The sequence below is a fragment of the Echiichthys vipera genome (assembly GCF_963691815.1).
Source record: "Echiichthys vipera genome assembly, chromosome: 10".
NCBI lineage: Eukaryota > Metazoa > Chordata > Actinopteri > Perciformes > Trachinidae > Echiichthys > Echiichthys vipera.
The window spans coordinates 14,370,666-14,394,938 of NC_139835.1; the positions used below are offsets into that span (position 1 = coordinate 14,370,666).

Here is a 24,273-nt window from a genome sequence, read left to right on the forward strand (position 1 = left end):
GAGTAAAGCCAAACGGTCTGGTGAGTTAAAATTACATCACTTTAGTGGACTTTAAAACCAGGAAAAGACACATTTTATGATATTGCCATATCCAAAATCCAGGATCTAGGCTTATATCATGATATTGATACACTATCAATAAATTGCCATGCCCTACATATGCATCACATCATTGATAACAGAACAACAACAAACATGTTGTATAGAGCAAATATTTTTGCGTAACACCATATAGTTGAATATCATTCCCCTAAACTTGGTAGTACTTTTTTTTCTGGAACACGCACACAAACACACACACACACACACACACACACACACACACACACACACACACATGCTGAACAAATGGACCTACCACAGATTCTGACCTTGTTAGCATCCCTGTTAGTATCCCCTTTGCACATTGTCTGTAAGAACACCCTCACATTCTCTAACTACTCTTCAACAAGGAAGCAAAGAGCTGGTTGCCATGGTAACTGCCGTGTCAGCTAACCTACTTTTGCATGAACGAAGGACATTGGTCGACGGGAGAGAGGTGCATGGTATAGGTACATAGGGAAGATACACACACACACACACACACACACACACACTACATATTCATTATATTTGATCATCTGCAGGCAAAACATTTCTCCTTTCTCCAGAGCAGTCAATAGGAGAACGCTGGTGTTTGCAGAGAAATTATGAAAAAGAATGAGAAGTATGATTTATATGATTGATGAAGACGAGTATAATCTCAAAGTATGTGCAACTTTGGAGAACCCTGTATTTAGATTAGGTTGATACAAAAGAAATACATTAAAAAATAGTAATTTGAATGCAGTACCAGGTCAACTCAAGATTGTTTTCAGAGCTCATCAACACATCGATTTCCGAAGTGACAACATTCAATTAGAAAATAATTACATACAATAAAATACAGAGCATAAAGCTCTGAAAGCCCATTGGAACCCATAAGAGGCCTAACTAACGTACCTTGCCAAGCCTTAAGTAAACTGAGCTATGACCCCCTATCCTTAAGTAGAAAAAAAATCAATACATGCTTAACCTGCCATAATGTGCCGCTCTGTGTTCGTGTCCACATAACCTGGACATGGACATGCTCTCTTAAATATAATAAAACTGACCATTCCAACTCTTGAACATCTTATGTCAAATTATTACATGACTTCCTTCAATACTCAATGCTGAGCGGTCAATTACAGCATTCTACGGCCTGTTGGCATGGCATAGCATAGAGGAATATAGAGCATAGATTCCGGCTATGAATAACAGACGTTGCTATGGGAGGACCACTTTAAAAACATTAAATTCATTTTAAAATCTATATTTTGTCTAAAATGATTGATTTCTTTATTAAGTAGCCACGTAATAAGTGGGATAATGTAGAGAGAGAGAGAGCTCTGAATCATCCCTTACATACAACATGAGTACAATTTATGTGAATATATTATATTTTTAACATTGTGTAAGAGTGCATCATCACAGTATGTAGTGTGCGTTTTTTGTTTTTTTTGAAAAAACAACAATTTTGTTATGCCTAATGATGCTGCCATAGGCCTAGTCAGCCGGGGGATAATACTGCTCCTGATACTCTGAGCTTTGATCCTGTCTGTCTGTATCATTTATGCCTCATCAATGCATGTAACTAATACAACTTCATTTTTACCACTACAATTGTTATTGTCATTGTCATGTTGTCACCTTGGCTGTGCCTGTTTCTTGCTGTTCTGCTGTATTAACTGCCATAACATCTAAGTCATATTTACATTACTTTAGCTATTATTATACTTACTGTTACTTTTGTGGTTGCTTGCATCCCCGGAAGTCTGTCTTTGTGTCTGTCTTTGTCTCTCTCTCTCTCTACATCAGTCCATCTTTTATCCCTTTCTCTCTTCTTTTCTTCCTCCCCAACCGGTGCAGACAGATGTCCGTCCTCCACAGAGCTGGGTCTGTCTGACGTTCCTCCCTGTTATAGGGAAGGTTTTTGTTGCCACCGTACTCTACGGGGGAATTGTTGGGTCTATGTAAATCATAAATAAGTCATAGAGTGTGGTCTTAATCCCTCCATATGTAAAATGTCCTGAGATAACTTTTGTTATGATTTGGCACTATAAATAAAATGTATTTGAATTTAAATGTATCATTACTCGATAAATGTCAATCTAAGTGACGGACCTATTCAACTGTCTCCTTCAAAGACTTCAGAATGTTAGTTACCATCTCTAATTGACCTGTCTACTGTTTACAGCTCAGCGTCCTAGGGAGCCCTGACTATGCTGCTTAAATGGATGGAGGGTATTTTCATCCGATATTTATTTTTTGTTCACCTCTCCCTGGAGTTCCCCTCTAATTCAGAATCATTGGCTGTGGAGAATTGCATTAAGCAGATGAAACATGCCGGCCATGAGACATGAGTGAGAATGATAAAGAGAGAGAGAGACACACCATGAATTTGGGCTTTTTGCCAGCACTCGTGGGCCTCTGCGCTAGTGAGGCATTCAAAATCAGGGCTTCACAACAACAAAAACAACAACAACACACATTTTGAGTGGCTGAATCACTGTAGCATTGTGATGTTCTGCAGCCATGGGGGAACCTTTAAGAAATGGCATATCTCTGTAGAAGAAAACTAAGGGGAGATTTGTCTCATAGCTGAGCTGAAAAAGAACAAAACTCTTCAAATTTCTGCTGCAAAAGACTTGACCCTGATTTCATCTTAGGAGACTTTTCTCTTCCGGTTATGAGTAGATGCACCTTTGTTTTCTCCGGATGTTGGAGCCTACTGTTGCCTGTCATTTTGCATTTCTTGTTACTAAAGAGATTCAATTTGTTTAGCTGTATACCACGTATGAGGACATTAGTAAGCACTTCAGTCTCAATTCAGTGGAATCCCTTGGCCAAGTTTTATTATGTATTTCAACTGTCGTCTGAACCATCATTCAGTCACTTTAAATTGTACATACAAAATGTGAATGTTTGTGTTAATAGCATAATATTGTTATTATAGAATAAAGTAATTACAAACTTTACAATACTGTGACTTAGGTAATTTGTTGTGAAATTAAATACTGCTTACAACATTTTCAGCATTTGACTAATCAGTGTAAATACGCACCGCCTCCCTTTTTCTCATTGTATGTCTAAGCAGTCCACACTTTGCTTTACGTCGTGGGTGGTAAACAGAGCCCACCCCTAACCCAGGAAGGCGTCACTGTGTCACACATGCACACACACACACACAAACACACTGAGGGACGAAAGGCACACACACACACTTGGCTCAATCACTCCTTATCCCTCGAGGGCTGAATGTGGGAACAGAGCAGGTCTGAACAGGTGGACACCTAGAGCAAGCCTTCAGTCACGGCTGAGAAACAACACACACACACACACACACACTTTGTTGTCCTTTAAGTGCATGTGTCCGTCCTATAGCACATGACGGTATTTATCTTGAGGTTTTTTATCTTTATATTAGAATATCTAACAACTCCACAGTAAAATTGAAAATAGTCCTGCCTGCATCTATAAATATACTCAATGACTGCTAATATTCTATCTGTGAATTACAACACGATGCACACAGTTTCTGTAACCCTCACTGAATTATATTATCCAATAATAATACCTATCACACCTTACACTGCACCTGAGGATACTTTATAATGGTATTTGGTTTAATAGGGTTTCAGTGTCCATTTGCAACAATTATAATTCTAGGAATACCAGTCTTGTGTCATATAGTCTTTATAGTCAACATAATGGGACATTACACAAAATGTTTGGTAATTTTTTGGGGATTTAAATTGCTCATATGAGGAGAAACAAAAAAAAGGATCGGCAGATGTCCACCAGGCGTCGCCAGAAACCTTTTTTTTCCAAATGCCCTGTTTTTCAGTTGGATGTAGTTGCTGAGGTAATGATGCCAGTTGGGTATCACAATTTGAGACACAAGAACTGATACCGAGTCAGTTTAACTTTGACACATATTAATAAAAAAAGCAAACAAAACCAAGCAACACAACCTCTGTTCAGAAGCACAAACATTATCGTCCCGCGTTGCCCAAAAGTTTCAGGTCACACCGTTGAAAACACTGTACGACGCAGCTGAGGATTGTGTGAATTGAAGCGTGGACGTGATAAGTTTGGTATTTGGCGTTCTGCTTGTATTAGCTTGTCCTTGTGAGCAGGTGAGATGACAGAAAAGCTTTTCAGCAGCCTCTCAGGTTCGAGGTGTGACGAGACCAAAACCTTCCGCTCTCTTTCTTCCAGTCTGTATCAATCTGTCTCTGGTGCGTGAGCGCGCGCCGCAGTTCTGATCGGCGCGCGGACGATGATGATGATGATGAGAGCGTGACCTCACCGCCTTCTGCACAGCTGCTGGAGAGATAGAGAGAGGGATAGGGACACACACACACGCACACACACACACACACACACACAGAAACACGTTGAGGGAGACGGAGAACATTCACAACACAGGAACTGCTCGGCGCGTCAGGGGGCTCTGTCGTGGGGCGTCCGTTGCGCTGTTCCCCCCCACAGCTGGTCCGCCTCCCAGAATGTTCTGTGCCCCCGGTTCATTTCCACGGTACTACACGAACCAGTCGCCGCGGCGTCCCCACGGACACTAGAAGCCCAGATGCTCACCCTCTCCGCCGACATGGACGAGTCTTCGTCTCTGCTGGATCTACTGGAGTGCTCGGTGTGCCTGGAGCGCCTGGACACCACGGCCAAGGTGCTGCCGTGCCAGCACACCTTCTGCCGCCGCTGCCTGGAAAACATTGTCAGCTCCCGGAACGAGCTTCGCTGCCCGGAGTGCCGCATCCTGGTGGACTGCGGGGTGGACGACCTGCCGGCTAACATCCTTCTGGTTCGCCTCCTGGACGGTATTAAGCAGCGGCCCCAGCGAGGGAGCGGAGGAGGAGGAGGAGGAGTAGGAGCAGGCGGCAGGCAGTCCCTGGCCGGGGGCTCGCTGCAAGGGTACGCAGCCGGGATATCCGCTTCTCCCACTGGCAGTGCGATCAGAGAGCTGCCCGTAGCCATCAGGAGCTCCCCTGTTAAGGTTGGTTACTTTCCCCGCCACTATCCATGTGTGCCAGCATCTCTCTTTCTGTCTGAAGAACACTTAACACACAGACAATGTTTAAATGTCTTAAGAATTTTTAATTATTATTATTAACAACAACAACTCACTTCATAAAACGTACTTTTTGTAAACAGTCGGCAGCCCCTTTTCCATTCGGCATGTACAAAACCCAACAACTTTTTTTTGGTTCCCACTGCACGCCGCTGTCCAGTGCAGCAGCAGAATGTGGTGGAAGAAAGATTTCGAGGACAGTTGCTGAGATGACTTCCCCACTGTATCTGTGATGTTTGCTGTAAATGAGGGAACAGCATGCTGCCTGCACAGATATCCAGCTGCTGCATGTTCATATAGATGCAAACGTACAGTGAGTGCAGCATATCTTGTGCAGCATATCTTGTTTTGATAACAAGGATGAGGAATAAACTTGTCAGGCAATTCATGGAACATTGGAACAGAGAAAAAGAGAGAAAGCAGCAGAAGGGCCCTGCTGTGGCATTGTCATATCTGATGACACAGATATCTGTTGACTAATTGCCATCTATTGATTGTTTTTGCTGAGTTATCACCAGTTGTGCCTGTGGTATTCTCTGATGTGACACTACTTTGGTATCATAATGAGTGCGTCTTTCCTGCGAACCCATTGAGGTATAATTGAACTGAAATGAGTGAGAGAGAAAGACAGAGAGAGAGAGAGAGAGAGAGAGAGAGAGAGACAGAGACCGATGGAGAGGGTCACCTGTCTGTGATACTGCTGTTGCCATAGTCCTCTCGGTGAAGCCCTGTAGCCCACATGCTGCTGCCTTGCAAGTTTCACAAGGACGTGTGACAATTAGACGAAAACTGACAGCATCAGTAATTTGTTGCAAGAAATCATTTTGCCTACAATTGGAATCGAAGATCTTACACACACATTTTGAAAAAAAAAACATCAGGCAGTTGTGGTGAAATTGTTTTTATTGCATTTTAATTTCCTAGGAGCTTTAGTGTAACAATGCACACCTAGCAGACAGGTGCACAGACAGAAAAAAAATTAAGTCTAATGGCAGCTGAGCAATCACCCAAAATATTCAATACACAGTCATGGGGAAGAAAAGAAAGAAATACAGACAGCTCCTCACATTTAGATAATTAAAAAAAACCTGGATGCACGTGAGGAAAAAATGCAGCGCAGAAGACACAATAGTCATGACCTCACCTCTCTGCCACCTTTTCTCCCTTGTTTTACTTTACAGAAAGACAGGATTCCCACACTCATTATTTCACGTTGTAACTTGTTAAGACGGATGTACCTTATTTGTCTAAGGTGAGCTTGCGTTGTGCGCTTACTCATAGATGCAAAGGGGTTTCTCTGAGTGCATGAGGGTGGTCGTGGGCAGGTGCGTTCATGTTTGTACTCGGCAGCTCTTTCTCCGAGTTTAGTGATGTCCATAATAAGAGGGAGGCGGTGAACAATCAGGCTGACAAAGGGCGATGCAATCAGCTTCTAATGCCCCCCCCCCCACACACACACACACACACTACTCACCACAACAAGACTTATCACGTAAGTTAGCCATTGATTGAAGCAGTGGAGCGCTTTGGCGTGATGAAGTGCAGCAGCGGTGAGCAGTCACTCTTTCATGGCGATGAACAAGAATCCAAACCCTCAGCGACATTTCCACTAACACTTAGCACTCCATTTCAGTTCACTCAATAAACTTTACCGGTCCCTACAGGGCAATTTTTCCCTGGTTAATGAAGAAAAAGAAAGAAACACGTGCACAAAAGAGACATGTTGCAATATACATAGGATTCTATTTTTTTATTTTCATCTTATCATCCTATAGAGCCTAAGCAATGTCTTAATTTGACCGGAAGTTTAAAATACAAAGGGACTTGCTTTAAAGTGTTATGAAACGGAGAAAAGCAGCCAGTCCTCTCATGGAAAAGGCTGGGACCAGATTATGTTTGATACTTGAATTTTATAATGAAAAACTTGGGACATTTCAGAAAGTTGCACCAACGGTGTGACTGAAAGAGTGTTTTCAAACTCTTACGGAGAGGGAAGGCGAGCGTGTGATTGCGTGCACAGTCACACACGTACACACACAAATATACAAAGTGCACACTCACGTCTTAGTGGTAGCCAGTCTGTGTTTGTTTTAGGAGCCAGTTGGGAGAGCATTTCACCGTGGACTCTTAGCCTTTATTGCCATTGAAACACACACACACACACACACACACACACACACACACACACACACACACACACACACACACACACACACACACACACACACACACACACGCACACACATGCTCGCTCACTCTCTCACATACACCTATAACCCATTACCCTCTGCAGTCCCCTGCAGTCACTTTGCCCAAAGTCTCCTTGACGCTCCCTTGAGACCAAGGCTTGGAGATGAAAGTGTGAATTAATCTTCTTTATTAACAGTGCTCTGCGTGTGTGTGCGTGTGTGTGTGCGTGTGTGTGTGTGTGTGGTGTGTGTGTGTGTGTGCGTGTGTGTGCATGCATTTGGAAGTGCCCCCCCCCCCCCCCCCCACCGGCACACAAAGGGCAGGGATCTTGCAAAGGGAGTTAAATCTGTCTTTGAGTGACACACTGATGCAGTACCTCGACACTCACAGTTATTGAAAGAGTCACATGGGTCAAACAGAACACTCTACATCAGGTGTTAAGGATCATAGACGAGAATGAATGTGTTGCTATGGAAATAGAAGAAGAGGCAGAGTTGCTGAGTCAGCTTTTTCACTTGCTGTTTGTGCCTCTTTGAGCCTATGTTGTTGACTTTCTGCTTTGACCAAAAAGAGTTTACCAAGGCTGGTAATTCTTCTTTTTTCCAATCACTAACTTAAGTTAACTTCTCCCTAAACAGACAGTACGCTGGTCAACTAAATTACCTTTTAAATCTCACCATAACTTTTTAGTTTTACTGTGCTGAATGAGGCGCTGGGTCAAGCATTCAAGTGCTTAGGTACTTGCATCGTATATTTTTCCATCTTGGTGTTTGCCCTTTTACAGCAAAGGAGGAATGTCGAGCCACTTCGCAGCTGATGACTTTGGCAACCCTTTTACTCAGCTGCAGTGTTGTATGTCAGCTGTTGCAGAGATGACTCGCCACTTGTTCCCCCGTTCACAGGCAGCAGTGTGAAGACAGGCAGTATACAAACAGAAGAGGTGTTTTAACAATGTAACAGTGTCATACAAGCTAAATAAGGGTTCTGGAATAAATTTGTGAGAAATGTCTTTTTTTTTCAGTTTAGTCTGTCTACGAGCCAACCAAATGATGCTGCTTGAACTCATGACGAGGCTCTGTCATAGCACATTTTGGTATTATAATAATATTATCAATCTTCATTCTGATTCATGGCATATGAGCAGGGAAATAAAGTAAAATGCAGCAGAGTGTTGATATCCAAAAACGTTATTTGACTGCTAGTCATTTGTCATGGTAGAGTAAACTTGATTTTACTGACATCACACTGGTAAATAATGTGATTATTGAGGTTTTTCCAGGTATTTCGTAACATCACAACAGCTACTTCTGCACACCTCCTGTAGCTATGGTGACTGTTTTTTTTATTACTGTTGTCAATGTTTGTTGTTGTTAAGTTATTAGCTGTAAAAGTATTTCTCAGCCTTGTACAATAAGGCACTTTTAAACATATTCTCTATTTTCTCATTGAGTATGTAAGTGTGACGCGTGTGCCCTGATTGTCTATCATTTTGTGTATTCTGCTGCATCCTTTGATTCAATCAATACACTTTATCATTGACATAACACATTTGGAGGATTATGCAGCCTTAGGTATGGAGCAGTGGCGATCGCTCTAAGACTGCAAGGGAAGCTCAGCTTCCCCTAAAATGTCAATAAAAACAAAGGTGGCGAAATATGTACTGCTGTGTGTACATTTCATTGACTAAATACGCACTAGAAAGCTTTCATCTTTTGTTCAGAATCAGCTACTTATCACAGGTAACCAGCGCAACTTCCTTTTCATTCATCCCCACAACGCCACAGCGCTTTACAGAGACGGACGCTCAGCTTCTACTGACTTTAATGGGGAAGCGTAGAGCGGGTTGTTCCTCTGCAGCGAAACTAGACGATCATTGGATAAATGCTGGGCTTTGTACCGCCCATCGGACGCTCAGCGTCTCTGGGGTTTTTTAGGACAGTGGGCTGGCCCGGACGCTCGACTTCTGCATGATGATTGGATGAGCTGTCTGAGGCGGAATCCTTTTTTGATTGACAGTGAATCAGGGATCTTGAAGATTAAACATCCAGCGGAGCATTTTCCAAGTTGTTCTGTTGTTCCATTGTTCTGAACTGATCCGCAGACTTTACCGATCTGTCACTCTGCGGTTTCTTTCCCCAACGAGCAGCTGCAGCTGTGGAGGTTCTCCCCCCGTCACTCACACTCACACTCACACTCACAGGTGGTCACACTTCACAGTAGCCTGGCGCAGCAGCTCCAGCTGGTCCAAGGCCGTTTAAGCAGCCTAGCTCTGCTGGCCATTGAGAGGACACTGGTCAAGTCCCTGGAAAAGATGCCTAGTTGGTACGACAAGGTCACAGATCATTTTCTTGAAAAGGACCAAAGGGTAGAATTTACATATAAATAAACAAACACATTTATGGTAGGCTGGGAAAATGAGCTTCCCCTCCTTTAAAGACCAGCAGCCACCACTGGTATGGAGGTATGTATTCTTGTATGCTTTCAAGAAAAACACTTCAGAGTCAATGTTCTTCCTGTTTTAATTGCAGCTCTGTCTTTGCACCATAAGTTTTCCGCCTCACTTTTTTGCCAACTCATGGTCCTGGAACAAATATGGAGCAAAACATTCATAGAAAGTGTTTACACCCTTTTGGTCTGATTTTCTCACAGTACAGAATGAGGCTTTAGCATTGGTTTCGTTTCATTTGATCAGTTGCAAGAAAAGTGCCAAGTTTGAAAACAGGCATCTATTCAAGACTGCACATAACTGAGGCATTGAAATGTTATTTAATCCATACCTAACAACGGCACTGGTGGATGACTCTTACTGATTCATGGATTTTTACTGGCTTTTTCTGGTCAGCCCTGGCAGATGTCCTCAAGGAGTGTACTTATGGATTATTTGGTCTCTCTTTTACACCGTAGTAACCAACCAAGGTTTCTGCTTGGTATTCATGAAGCTAATCTATGTATCTATTCACCCATCTGGTCAAGGATAGATTTTTTACAAGTGTCTGGGAAAGGATTCCTTTTGCTCTGTGGTGAGAGTATTAAACACTGTTTATTTTGATCATTTGAATGTTCAAGCAGGAAAAAGAAGCCAATAGATGGCCCCAAAATTGTTTTCTCATCACTATGACGGGACCCTAGAGCTCTGACATTCAAAACGTCATAACAAAATCAGTTATTGGTAGGTACCCAATGTGGTGCTCATCGATAATCAAATATGTAATCAAGCAAACATATCCATCATATCATTACACTTCACCTGTCCAGTTCCCAACAAAGCAGTGTGTCATAATAATCCTAACCCTTGATCTTCTCCCTTACCTGTATTTACCCGGGGTTGCTGTGGTGACGCCTGAGGTAACTACAGCAACATACAGCAGCAACGACGCCACCTGCTTTCATCTCTGAAGTGAGACGAGCCTTGCCTTGTCATTCCTGTGTGTGTGTGTGTGTGTGTGTGTGTGTGTGTGTGTGTGTGTGTGTGTGTGTGTGTGTGTGTGTGTGTGTGTGTGTGTGTGTGTGTGTGTGTGTGTGTGTGTGTGTGTGTGTGTGTGCATGTGTGTGTAAGGATTAAGTGGGGGTTTAAAAAAGGAAATAGTCTGTTACCTGTCCCTGTAATAATCCTTTGAACCTGTGTCTTTTGTGTTATATTGTACTAAGAGGACACACACACAAGCACACACAGAAAACCTAATTTAGACCTCAATCCTAAAACCAAATCTTTTGAGAACAGCTGCTGACCAAAATGTCCCCATTTTCCACAGAAAACTCACTCTAAAATGCAATTTGGTCCTCACAAACATAGAATATAAAAGCACACACACAAACACACTCTCTACAGCTCCATTCTTAGCTAGTCTTAATATGTCCCACACCTTTACAGTAACACAGTATGCATTTCTTCTCACACACAAACACGCGCACTCACACACAGACGTGCAAACATATTCATTCCCATTCATTAGTGTTTTAAACCGCCGAGCTTTGGCAGTAAACAACAAGCTCTCAGTCATTTCCTCCACATTACCCCTCACTTCATGAATACTAGAGGGAGGCCTGACGCTGTACATGTGCGCACACACACACACACACACACACACACACACACACACACACACACACACACACACACACACACACACACACACACACACACAAAGACACACAAACACAAACATATATACACATACAATTAGGTTCTCAAGTCTGAGACTCATGTGTGTGTGTGTGTGTGTGTGTGTGAATGATCTAACACTGCCTTCTCAACCTTTTTCGACCCAGATTATTAAATGCACAAACACATCTTTTTCCTCTGTTGCTCTTTACTCATTCTTTCTCATCTTTTTCTTGCTTTATCTCTGATGTTTGTGTGAGGAGAACTTAATTAATTTCAGTGTTACCACATAATGAAGCTTCCCTACACACACACACACACACACACACACACACACACACACACACACACACACACACACACACACACGCACACACACACACACACACACACACACACACACACACACACACACGCACACACACACACACACACACACACATGCACCCGCTTCCATTGAAGAGAGTAGTTACTCTCCGCTATGCCTCCTGGGAATAATGCTTTTTTGTGCCCTGTGTGTATGCAAGCATATACAGTAGTACATAAATATGCATAAATATATTCTGATGCTTGTATTTTTGTTTACCAGTTAAATTTTTCCCTAGAAGACAAAAGGCACAATTGGATTTTGAATGGTTTGCAATGAAGATGTCCACAGCCAGTATTCAGCATTTTGTATTCTTAAACAGTTTTCACACCACACTTTACTGTAATAACGTTTCCTCCAGTACTGGACTCTTTTCTGCCTGGAAAAGCCTTTAAAAGTGCATTCAGTTTTTACTCTCCCCTAAAACACTTAATAGATATAAACAGGAATAATGAAATCAAATAGATTGACTGGGCAACTAGTGTATTATATAGTATCAGAGAATGACAGCTATAGCTGAGCCTAATATAATTACCAATAAAAGGTAATTTTGTTTATTTTACTGATTTAAATGCCTGGTAATATCATGCTTGTGGTAAAACTGGACCTGTGTAGTGCCAGGCGTGGACTTAGTGGAATATTAGTCAAGAAACAAAATAACTTGCTTGCTTGCAATGCTGATATTGAATCAGAATCCAAAGCAAATGGCTTTGGCTATCATAATTATCATATAATGTGATGATGCAGCAATTCAAACATGAGTAAGCCTCCTCCCCTTTGGCAGAAGGTGATCAATCCCATCCACTCAAAATTGTGCCACCATCTGACCAGCTAGTGTGTCCCTAGTATGTCTTCTTGTTATATATCAGTGTTGCCCCACTACTTGTTTCCCATGTTGCCCTGAAGCTGGGTGATGTCATCTCGCATCAGTGTCATCCTTGGCCTCATGGTGCTCACACAAATATGGAGATGGAAGCAGGTGGGTCAGATGATGGATTGATGGATGAACAGGACAGCTTATAGGTCAGGTGATGGTGTAATGAGATAATATGTGTGTGTGTGTGTGTGTGTGTGTGTGTGTGTGTGTGTGTGTGTGTGTGTGTGTGTGTGTGTGTGTGTGTGTGTGTGTGCGTGTGTGGTGTGTGCGTGTGCGTGTGTGTGTGTTGTTTAGTTTGGGGGGGTTGATGTGTAATGGGTGTTAAAGCCTAAACAAGCTTTGGCGCTTGACTGCCATTCCCACGAGTGTAAGGGTGGAATCCCATCAGTCCCATCCCCCAGTTGCACAAATACTCATATATGCACACAAATGGGGTTAAGGGTTAACCCCCTCACTTCTGGTCTTATTGTTACTATGGAGATGAGGGTGAGATGTCACTTGCCACTGGTCAAGCCATTATATTTCAGACAGAGGAATGGTGGCATATTTCATGGCTGAAATTGAAACACGGCACTGCAATGACAACATGTAGATATGTCATATGAGACATTTAAAGTCAGAGGGATTTGGAGATGAGGGTGAGATGTCACTTGCCACTGGTCAAGCCATTATATTTCAGACAGAGGAATGGTGGCATATTTTATGGCTGAAATTGAAACACGGCACTGCAATTAGAACATGCAGATATGTCATACGAGACATTTAAAGTCACAGGGATTTTTAAATCATGATATTTATCTTTGGTGTTGGTTTTTACTTGTGTACATAATTGGTTAAAATTATAAATACCAGAAAAGAAGCAATTATTTCAATTTTTTTTTTCTTCTTGAATTTCTGACTTCATGTACCATGAAATTTTAGTACTGACTGACAATGGTAATATGACTGGTCACTAAGACATTTAACTTTAATTCCTACCAGCTGGGGGCTGACGCTGTTAGCTGCTGCTTCGTAACATTAAGTTGTAATTAGTGCTACGGTTAGTAGCCAGGCTAACTAGCTTCCACTTTCCGAATGGAATACAAACAGCAGCAGGCTTGTTGAAAAGAAGGAGCAACGTCTTGTATCAATAGGCTATTTACTTTGACAACATGTCTCCTAGCAAATGTCAGTCAAACACTCTTGTGTTGCCTTGACGCTCTTTCCTCACATACAGTATGTGCAAAACAGTTTTATCTTTTGAAAGATAGAAAAAAATATTGGTGTCGTTGGTGTGCATTCATGTGAGAAAGTCACAGCTTCTGCACGGGCATGTTTTCTGGCTACTGAAACCATTCAGACCAAACCAGAGTTACCCCCAGCTGCCTTTTGGGACTATCAATGTGTTAAATTACCCCAAAGCAGCTTTAAATAGTCTTCAAACAGTCTTCAACAATGTAGGAAAAGGGTCACAAGTCATAGTTTGTGACTCCAGGTAGTTTTGCTTTGGTCTTGAGAGTCTGTTGACTCCACCAGCAACATGCTACATAATGTGTGTGTCTGTTGTAATAACAGACAAGGTTCCACCGGTGATGTGCTTGAAGAAGTGCGACGGTTCTCCTCGGGGAATTTGAGGAAACACTGTGGTTTCTCCAGGTGTCAGGCAGCAGTGCAGGTGTGCATATGTGTGTTTGCGTGTACGGCCGTGCGTTTCATATGTTACAGTTCCTTCCTGTCTCATTGCAGAAATGCCTCCTCGATCCTCCTCCGCCTCCTCCTCATCTTTCTCTGTAATGGAGAGATGTTGAAATGCACCCACCACCCACTTTAGACTTGGCAGGAAAAAGAGTCTTGGCTAGGGTAGAGAAGAGAGATCAGTACACACACACAGACACACACACACACGCACACACACACACACACACACACACACACACACACATACACACACACACACACACATACAGACACAGATACACACACATCCAACGAGAATTTGGAAACATGGCAACAAATGCAGGTCTTCCTCTTCTTCGACCCGCTGTTCATTCTCACAGCTCTCGACTTCAATTCATCACCAGCAGTGTTTCGGAAATCATTCTTTCCCCCTCTTTTTTACATCCCTAGGACTGAATGAACTTTCAGAGGTAGTACAGTCCCTCCTAAATGACGAACTTGATAATAATTAGCTCTCTGAAATGTGTTATTTGAACTCTTGAGCTGTTTGAACTTTGACTTTAACTACACTTACATTATAAAGTATAGCGACAGCCATTCTGATCCGATTCTCATACCTGCCAATACTGATACTGACTCTTATATCTCTTTGCTTCGCTCTTCTGAACAGCTGATCTGTTGTACTGCCTCCTGCATTTAGCATTTAGTATGTTCATCCTGTACATTTGTTTTATGTATAATTGTATAAAAGACCCTACCTCAGATTACATTTATGTATATTGTATTTATTTATAACTTATGTGCCTGTCTATTTTTGCCATCTGGATTGTATATTTGTTCCAATTTATTATGTATTATTTTTTTATTTATGTGTACTAAGTGTCTATATTGTATATGTCTACCTGTCTGAGAGAGTGAACACCTACCGAAGTCAAATTCCATGTATGTGTCATGGCCATTAATGCTGACTCTGATACCAGACCTCTTTTAGTATATAATTGGAATTGCATTGCAATTTTGCAAAGCAATGCAACTACCACCAATGACTACTAGTAAGCAGATTTCTATACATGAGTTCAAAAGTAATAAAATGATATCAAAGAGTGCAATGGCAATTACTCCATAAGGTTTTGAAAGTAAATATTTGAATTGTGTAGAGAATAAATATCTCCACTATCAAAAGCCTGTTAAATAAACTAAAAATGAGGAATTTGCTCTTTTATGTAATGCCTGAAGAGACAAAGCAGATGTTTTTAAATATACAAATTCATTTTGTGATCAAATAATAAAAAACGGTCTGTTTTCTGTCAAATGTTGAATACTGGAAGTGGTGAGTGGTTTCTATGGTTACCATGCAGCTGGAGTAGTGGTAGATCTAGCAAGAGCAGTATTCGTAAAGCGCCCCTATCGTCCGCGGTAAGATCGTCATAAATGTATTTGCAACAGGCTAGATTATTAGAAGTAATGTTAAAACAATGGTTTGAGAGCAACATGAGTGACTCCCGCCTTCATTTTAAAGAGCCAAATGACCTGCATCAGTTTATGCACTATTGGTCACTATTGGTGACCTTAGTCCGATATCCGATGAGTGAATACCTCAGTATCGGAAGCAATGTTGTATTGGATCAATCCCATCTCCAGAAAAGGGCGCTAAAGACTCCAAGCACTGTTTCACATTTATGGCATTGAATCGTTGAAATTCTCTCTTAAAGGGATTAAGCAGTAGTTTAAATCATATAATAAATCACATAATAGTAATATTAATGTTATAGTCTAGGTGTTAAATTATTTTTAATACATTGTAGTATAAACAGAAACATACCAAGCATATATAACATCTATAATAAGAGCAGGAGCGTGGACATAACAGAAATATTGCAATGCTAGCGGACTACCATATGGCAGCAATAAACTCATTAATGAATATGCCTCATAAATTGTGACGACAGAAAAATTGTTGTAGTATTATTATTATAAGGTTTTGTTCAACGGAGGATAAATGTGAAATTCTTCAGAAACGTGTGCTGCATGCTTCTGAAGTTTTGGGGGTCAGATAAGAACATTTCAGGTTATTTCGGGACACACTCTGATCCACAGTGTTCATGGCCGCAGGACAACAGTGATCAGCTTTCCACTCTGACGTCTGTGTTCAAACATCCACTCCTGGCTGTGTGTGTGTGTGTGTGTGTGTGTGTGTGTGTGTGTGTGTGTGTGTGTGTGTGTGTGTGCGTCCGTATGTGTGTGTACTTTGTTTATGCATAAATGCTACGTGTGCATATTTGACCTGGCATATGCGTGTTGGCGTTGTGTCTGGACGTGGTTTATGTGCGTGTTTATTATGTACCGTTTGTGCATGTGTGTGTTGTTTGGCTGCTTTATGTTTTTCAGCAGAATTTCTCAGCCTTTATGGTGCTGGACTTGAGGTTTTGGAATGAGGTTGCTGTGTGTGTGTTTAAGGGGTGTGTAGCGGGTCACGATAGTATGTTAGAAGGAAAAGGAGCCTGCAGGGAAAGTTGGATGTACAATGCAAAAGCCTCGAGGCAGTTATGTAGTTGCATTTTTTTTGGCTTGGGGGTCTGGTGTGTGTATGTATGTGTGTATAAGAGGGATCTGGTAGTTTTCTCCCTCCATGACAGGGATTATGTAAGCAGAGCGAAGTGAGGTCAAACACCACCCTCCGTCCAGCTGTGTTCTGTTTAGACTGGGAACAATGGAAACACTGGGACAATCCAACTCCTCTGCACTTAAATGTGAAAAGCTTTACTCTCTCCAGAGACACTAAGCTGATTGCCATTTTCTCAGGTGTGTGATATTACACAACCACTAAATCTCTGACCTATGACCTGTTTATTCTTGTTGAAGTGTCAACTTCAAGTGTCACTTTAAGAAACACAGAGAGAGAGAGAGAGAGAGAGAGAGAGAGAGAGAGAGAGAGAGAGAGAGAGAGAGAGAGAGGCTGATGAGAAATTATCAACAAAAACATGTTGTCATGGTTACAGTCTGGAGCTCAAATGTACATCAGTATTGCATAAATCTACTCTATGAATAAAGAGGTAAGGGTTAATTTGTCACAGAAGGTTTGTGTTTGTAGTTGTGAAGGTTTCCTGACGCCCGTGTTCGTATAATAGGAATTTCAGAAAAAAATATAATAACGTTAAAGAAATACACAGAAGAGGCAAAACATCTAACATTTGTAGGATTTTTTTTTTTGTCTCTTGAAAAACAATTTTTACTCTTGCTGGAAGCAACTTGTTTTTTTCTGTTGTTTTCTTTGTAGTCAGTCCAGTGAAATGATATCAATTTAAGTGCCATTCATGTTCAGAGACAGGTTGCCACTCACTCCCTGTGGGGAGCCTGTAAGTACTTTAATGCACCAGTATGTGAGAGTATGACTGGGACTCTCAATGGGAAACTCTCAAAAAGGAGCACAGCGTGCGGAGAAAGTGAATTTTGCTGGCTGTTAGTGTAAGGTGCTTTTCACATCCGCCTGCTAATAACACTTCATAGTTAACCATGGCATGTGTAGGCGTTACATGTAGTAGCACAATACACACCAATTATTGCCAAAGGTGGGTATGGAAGCAGTTTTACAAACACTCTTGTCTGCTGGTATCTTAGTTTTAATCAACATGAACCTCTACTTCTCTTTTCTGCATTATCATCCAATATGGACTCAGATAGGACAAAAAAAAAGATCAAAATTATTCTGTGTTAACCTTCGGTGGAATTGTATCTTAATTCTTTGATCATGGGTAGTGTGTTGTTTTGTTGTAGTACATAAGAGCTGAACACAGTATACTGCATTCTATATCAGCTTATATCAGTGTAAGTAAGATAATAAGAGAACATTAGTAGTTTTTTTTTTGACATAAGTGTATGTTTTAAATCAATAACTTTTTTCTTCAAGGTTCGATTTGTGACTCTGTGAAAAATGTACGAACCTGACAGCAGCCTTTACTTGGGTAGAAAAGAACATTCACAGCCTCAGTTTTTCCTGGTGGGATACTTGGCAGTTTCGCATTTAGTCATTTAACCTGCGGAAATGACAACACTGTTAACACTGCCTAACTAATGTCAGTGAAGTAAGTCATGTCAAATTTAAAAAACGGTACTGCTGGGAATGAATCACCACAACACTTTGTCCACTCATGCAGGAGCTTTAATCCAAATCTAAAATGAGCAGACCGAAGAAAATAACAGCCCTTTCCTGTATATGAGCAACTCTTGTGTGTTTATCTGTTTATTCGATAGTGTGTGTATGTAGGTATTTGGGAATGTGTATGCAAGTGAGTCCGTCCTTTTTTCATGTGTGAGCCATTTGCTTTGTACTGGTGTGTGGGTGTGCTTACATGCCCCTGTGCGTGTGTGTGTGGTGAAACTTTAGGTCCATCATCGTCCGTTCCAAATCTCATTTCAAGGGAGTCAGATAAAGATGACACGGTTATTATTCTGTTGTAAATCCCAACTGGAATCAATCTTACACACTCTTCCCCTCCTACATCATCTGTCTTTCTACTTTTTTCCCTCTTTTGCCTGACAACAACGGTGACATAAGCCAAAGTCCTAAAATACTTTCCTCATGACACCATACAGGCAATGATATTGTGATACACAGTATTGCAAAACACTGATCCTTGATACTTTTTGACATCTGTGACAAGAGAGAATTGCATGACAGTGAAAAAGCATGCTCATATTTACTGCATTGTGAAATGTGTCATCCATTCAAATGCCAAAATACCCTGAAGCAGCAAAACACTGCACTTCACTCCAACTCAATAGAATTTTGCATTAGACCTCCCCTGGCTAGTACAAGCTCAGGGCCCAGTTTCAGAAAGCCAGATTTATGAAAACTCTGAGTCTGTTAACACTGAGATGAGGGAAACTCTGGATTTTGGGTTCCAGAAAGAAAGATAACTTTAACTCTGTGTCAGTCACCATGGTAACTGACTCTTACAGAGCTAGACATGCTGTTTTATTTCCTCATTCATTCAGTTGGTATCAAAACACACATCAAAGCCCTTTAGTAGCAGAGATTACTAAATGTCACAATCAGTAATATCATATTTTTACTCAGGACTATCTAATGTTATGTCTTTTATGTGCTGTCAGTCATTTCTTTGAACAGCATTTTGTCTGCCCATATATTCAAATATTCAACACAACTCCGAATAAAATCTGAATCTATATGTCCTGTTTTTATTAACACTGTGACTCTTTTCAGTTTTTTGGAGCAGTTCCACTAAAACGTTTATGGTACATTATGTCTAATAAACTCAGTTTTCACTCAGGCTCTTTTCTCTAAAGTTAATATGGACAGTCTGCATACACGTGCATACATATCTCTACATCCACTGGATTAAAATAGAGGATCGCCCTTTTATTTACCTGTTTCCATGGTGAATCATAGTATTAGAGTTCCCCATCACAGGATAAGTCCATTTATGCTCAGAGTCTAAAGCCCAGTTCAGGCCAATGACTAGCAACAAGACGAGTTGAAACTTGCAACTACTTGCAACTACTTGCAACGTGCAGGTCTGCTATATTCTGAAAGATGCCTGTTCAGACCAGGGAGACGAAGCGAGACACTGTATCAGTTCCATAGCAACGTCTTTCTATACATCTGTTCTAACCTCTGAGTTATCAGGCTTTTTTCGATATAATTTGTAGCATTATAAAATATAAATACTAATACAGATACTTAATACAGCTGCATTTCTAGTTGTGATAAAACAGCACAAATAACGTTTTATTTCCCTGATTCACTGCTTTGTTCTGGATTACAGCGCTCCCTCTCCTTATTCATTGTATTACTCTCTTGACCCTCTCTCTCTCCGTCTCTTTCTTTCTCTCTCTCTTGCACGTTTGTTGAGCCTCCATCCATAACAGCCATTTCAACCAGCTGACAGTTTGTAATTTACTTGTCCAGCAGACTTTGCTAAGAGTTAATCGGCTGTTGAAAGATAGGATGTGTCTAAATTCTAAAAACCAGCTTCCGGCGACTTGACAAGCTGAATCGCTGGCAACAACATCGGCCGGTTTGAGTCCAGATGAGACGGTTAAACACCGCTGCAACGTTCTAAACCGGTTTTGTCTAGTCGCAAATCTTTTTTCTGAACTGGGCATAAGAGAATAACTGATGACATTGTCAGGGTTATTTTTTTTAGAAAGCCATTTCTCAACTGTTCTGAAAGCATGAAGAGTCAAGTAAACTAACTGAATTTGATGTGTACAGTAAAATTAGAGTGCCCCTTTAAAAGAAAAAGTATTATATGACTTTAAAACATTGTATAATCTATAATCTATACACAGTAATCAAACTCAGATCAGCGTGTGGGGGCTGGAGCCGATCCCAGCTAACATTGGGCGTGAGGCGGGGTGCACCCTGGACAGGACGCCAGTCTATCACAGAGCACATAGAGACAAACTAGAGACGGACAACCATTCACACTCACATTCACACCTACGGGCAATTTAGATTCATCAATGTACACTTGCATGTCTTTGGACTGTGGGAGGAAGCCGGAGAACCCGGAGAAAACCCACACAGACACGGGGAGAACATGCAAATTACACACCCTCTTGCTCTGAGGCGACAGTGCTTACCATCACACCACTGTGCCGCATGTATTGATAATGTATTGTGTTATTTATCTAGCTCTGGAACTCATAGAGTTCAAAATCTCTCTGAATACTTTAGCCTTCAGTGTTGTTCTCTGCTGCTGTGCATCATTGTCATCTCGTTCATGTTTAATTTTCTCCTTCCTTTGCTCCCTCGCTTTCATTACGCTCCTCTCTGTCTTTGAGTGATGTTTGTCCTCTTGGAAAGAGACTTCGAGGGAATGATTGCAGCCACTTCTCCACTCAGCTCGCAATTCATTCTCTTCATCACTCCACAGACAGCTGGCTGGGGTTCAAACTCATCTCCGGCTCCCTTTGCCCAGTCCTGCCAGCTCTATTAAAACCCACTGGTCATCAGGCTGTTGTCTGGCACAAGCTGCATATAGCTGCCAACAGGAGACCTCATACTGTCGTATGCTCAATATACTGTAAGTCTTTTGTTAAAACTGAGAAAACAGCCTTGTAGCTTTATCTGTTTTTAAGGTTTCACACTGAGACACCATGTAGTCCTTCAGTTTAATAATGCATGGTATTTTTTGTGGCCTTGCCATCTGCACCCGGATACGGCTAACACAGTATCTACCTCTATCATTATATTTCTGACAATGCCAGAAAATTATGCCTGAACAGGAATTGGATTTTGTCTTTGTCACCAGCATGACGTTCACATTTATAACTCGTGATATATTTTGTTCTCTGTCTTTGAAGTAGTCTTGTAGTTTGTTAAAGGGGACCTGTCCAGAAACACGTTAACAGTGATACATGTAAAGTATGTGTGTATTTGCAGTGCCTACCAACATACAAACTGAAATAAGACAATCCAGTGAGGTCTTTTTTTGGGTTGCCTAGATCAGAAATCATGGGATTCAACAAGCCATTCAGTTCTGGCTCCCCTTTCTATGTCAAATGCACGCCCATTACACTATACATCCCCCCATCTCCACCCATGGCATCAGAACTACCTTTGAAAAATTCATGGTTTTTTGCATGTAAACATGTTCCAGTAGAAACCTATGTAATGAAATGTGGTGTGCCTTGTTGGAACCTCCCTGCTAATACAAATATGGCAGAATAGTGTTCATGTAAAAATCAGTTTGCATACAAACCAAGCTTGGGATAGAGGTTATTCTTCCAGGGGCCGTATTACAGAACCTTTTTGTCTTATAGATAACTTTTTTAAGTTTAAGCTTGGTAACCCTGGTACCAGGACTTCATTTTGGCACTGCACCGGGCTTTCAATTGTAAACCCGTCCGTGGTAATACTAGACCCTCAGAGCAAATGCAAGACCGGCCCTACCCCAAGTAAGGAGGTAGAGGTGTCACAGTAGTTACGTGACAAACTCACTTATTAAAACCCCATCAAAGGTAAAGGTTAAACCCTAACCAAGCGGCTAATTGGCTAAACCTAACCAGGTGTTAACGCCTTCCCCATGTTTGAAACGGCACAAGGCAACCCATAGCGGTGAGTGCGAGATTTATTTGTTTTACGTGCAGGGCTACCCAGGGCATTAACAAGTGACACCAAAGGGTCCTGACTAAAGATCCGCAGCAAACAGTTGTTATAAAGTTGTTGAGCTTGGTAAGATGAGAAAAGTTAGTGATCTAGTTAGCCTGGTTGATAGGTAAAAGACATATTCGTTGATAAATGATGTAAGAAAAGAATTTCCTCAGCTGAGGTAACATAGGATGAAGAAAGATAAGCTAGGATTTCTAAAGTTAGTGAGGATTCCCTTCTGCAATAACAAAGTGGGAAATAATCCTTAGACTCTTTCTTTCTTAACTCAATACTTAAGATAGGAAATTTCTGTAATACGGCCCCGGTATGATCTAGTTTGAAACTGTATCCAAGCAAAGGCGATCTGACTGATAAGAGAAATCAATTAGAATCAAATCCCTATGCAGGCACAGATAACAGCCAGACATAATGGATCATAAACTCTGTGTGTGTGTGTGTGTGTGTGTGTGTGTGTGTGTGTGTGTGTGTGTGTGTGTGTGTGTGTGTGTGTGTGTGTGTGTGTGTGTGTGTGTGTGTGTGTGTGTGTGTGTGTGTGTGTGTGTGTGTGTGTGTGTGTATGTGTGTGTGTGTGTATGTGTGTGTGTGTGAGTCAATTGGTTGTCAATAGTTCTTTGTTTTTTTTCATACACTGGGAATGAAACTAATACTAGACTAAAAGTAGGCTAAAACTGGGAGCGTTGAACAGAAATTTTATGTAGATTATCATAGTCTTTTTTTTTTTGTCAGTCTTCAAAGTGGCTTGCGATGGTTGCGATGGTAGCATTAATCAACTGGGTGGAAATGTGCTGGAGAGCCACAGGAGATACTGGCACAGTAGTAAAACTGGGACAGTGTCAGACCCTGCAGCCATGGCTTTCCCTTTTCCTCTCTGAAAACATATTCTTTCACGCATTAACCCCATTTCTCTCTTCATCAACACACTTTGCCTCTCTATCCTGCCCTCCTTCATGCGTCCTATTTCTCTTTTGCCCCAGTCTTCTCAGTACCATAGCTCTGTTCAGTTCCATTGTGCTTCTTGGTATTAGAGAACGAAACACTCTTGTTAAAGTGATCTATAATTACAGGTCATTTCAAGAAATCCTTGAATACATTAAACATCAGTGCATGTCAGTTTGAACACAATGCCAACTAACATTTCCTCAAAATGAGCCTGGCATTGTGTGCTGCAAGTTTGATGTGAGGAAAATAACTTTATGGTCAGCCATTTGTCATTTTTGTTACATAAATCATCTTTATTTGTATTTTTAGAAGGCTGACAAACTGTGAAAAAAGGGTTACGTCATTACATGTGACTGTTCAGTATTTTCTATTCTGGTGACTCATTCAACTAAGTAACTGCGAAAAGGACCCAGTTGAATCATGTAATTGCACAGAAAAATAATACAGTTTTTAGTATGGCAAATACATTACATTACATTACATTTAATTTAGCTGACGCTTTTTTCCAAAGCGACGTCCAATAAGTGCTTTCTAGAATTAGAATACAAACCAGAAGGGCAAGTTAGTAAGTAAGTGCGGTAGCTTCAAATTGGCCGAGCTATAGAGTGCTACATATAAGTGTTTTTTTTTTTTTTCATCTTCTTAGAAGACGAAAGAGATGCGTTTTTAACCTGCGGCAGAAGATGTGTAGATTTCTGCCTTCCAAATGTCAATGGGGAGCTCGTTCCACCATTTGGGAGCCAGGACAGCAAACAGTAGTGACTTAGTCGAGTGGCTCTGTGTCACACACAGCAGCTTGAGGGCTTTCCCGTCCATGTGTTTATCTATAGTAACGAATTTGAGCGGTTTCAAAACT

General features: G+C 41.3%; 1 protein-coding gene across 2 annotated transcripts in view; it reads left to right on the top strand.

Moving 5' to 3' along the window:
- The first annotated feature begins 4,513 nt into the window (after window positions 1–4,513).
- The window catches only part of LOC310952925 (E3 ubiquitin-protein ligase SH3RF3-like), a 106,180-nt gene continuing 86,420 nt past the window's right edge, over window positions 4,514–24,273 (top strand). Inside the window, exon 1 of one of the 2 annotated variants that reach the window (XM_083921769.1) lies at window positions 4,514–5,074. In XM_083921769.1, coding sequence (XP_083777895.1) covers window positions 4,652–5,074 — 423 coding nt within the window. In that variant the 5' untranslated portion in view covers window positions 4,514–4,651. The remainder of the gene's footprint in view (window positions 5,075–24,273) is intronic. The other variant, XM_083921770.1, reaches the window with a different exon arrangement.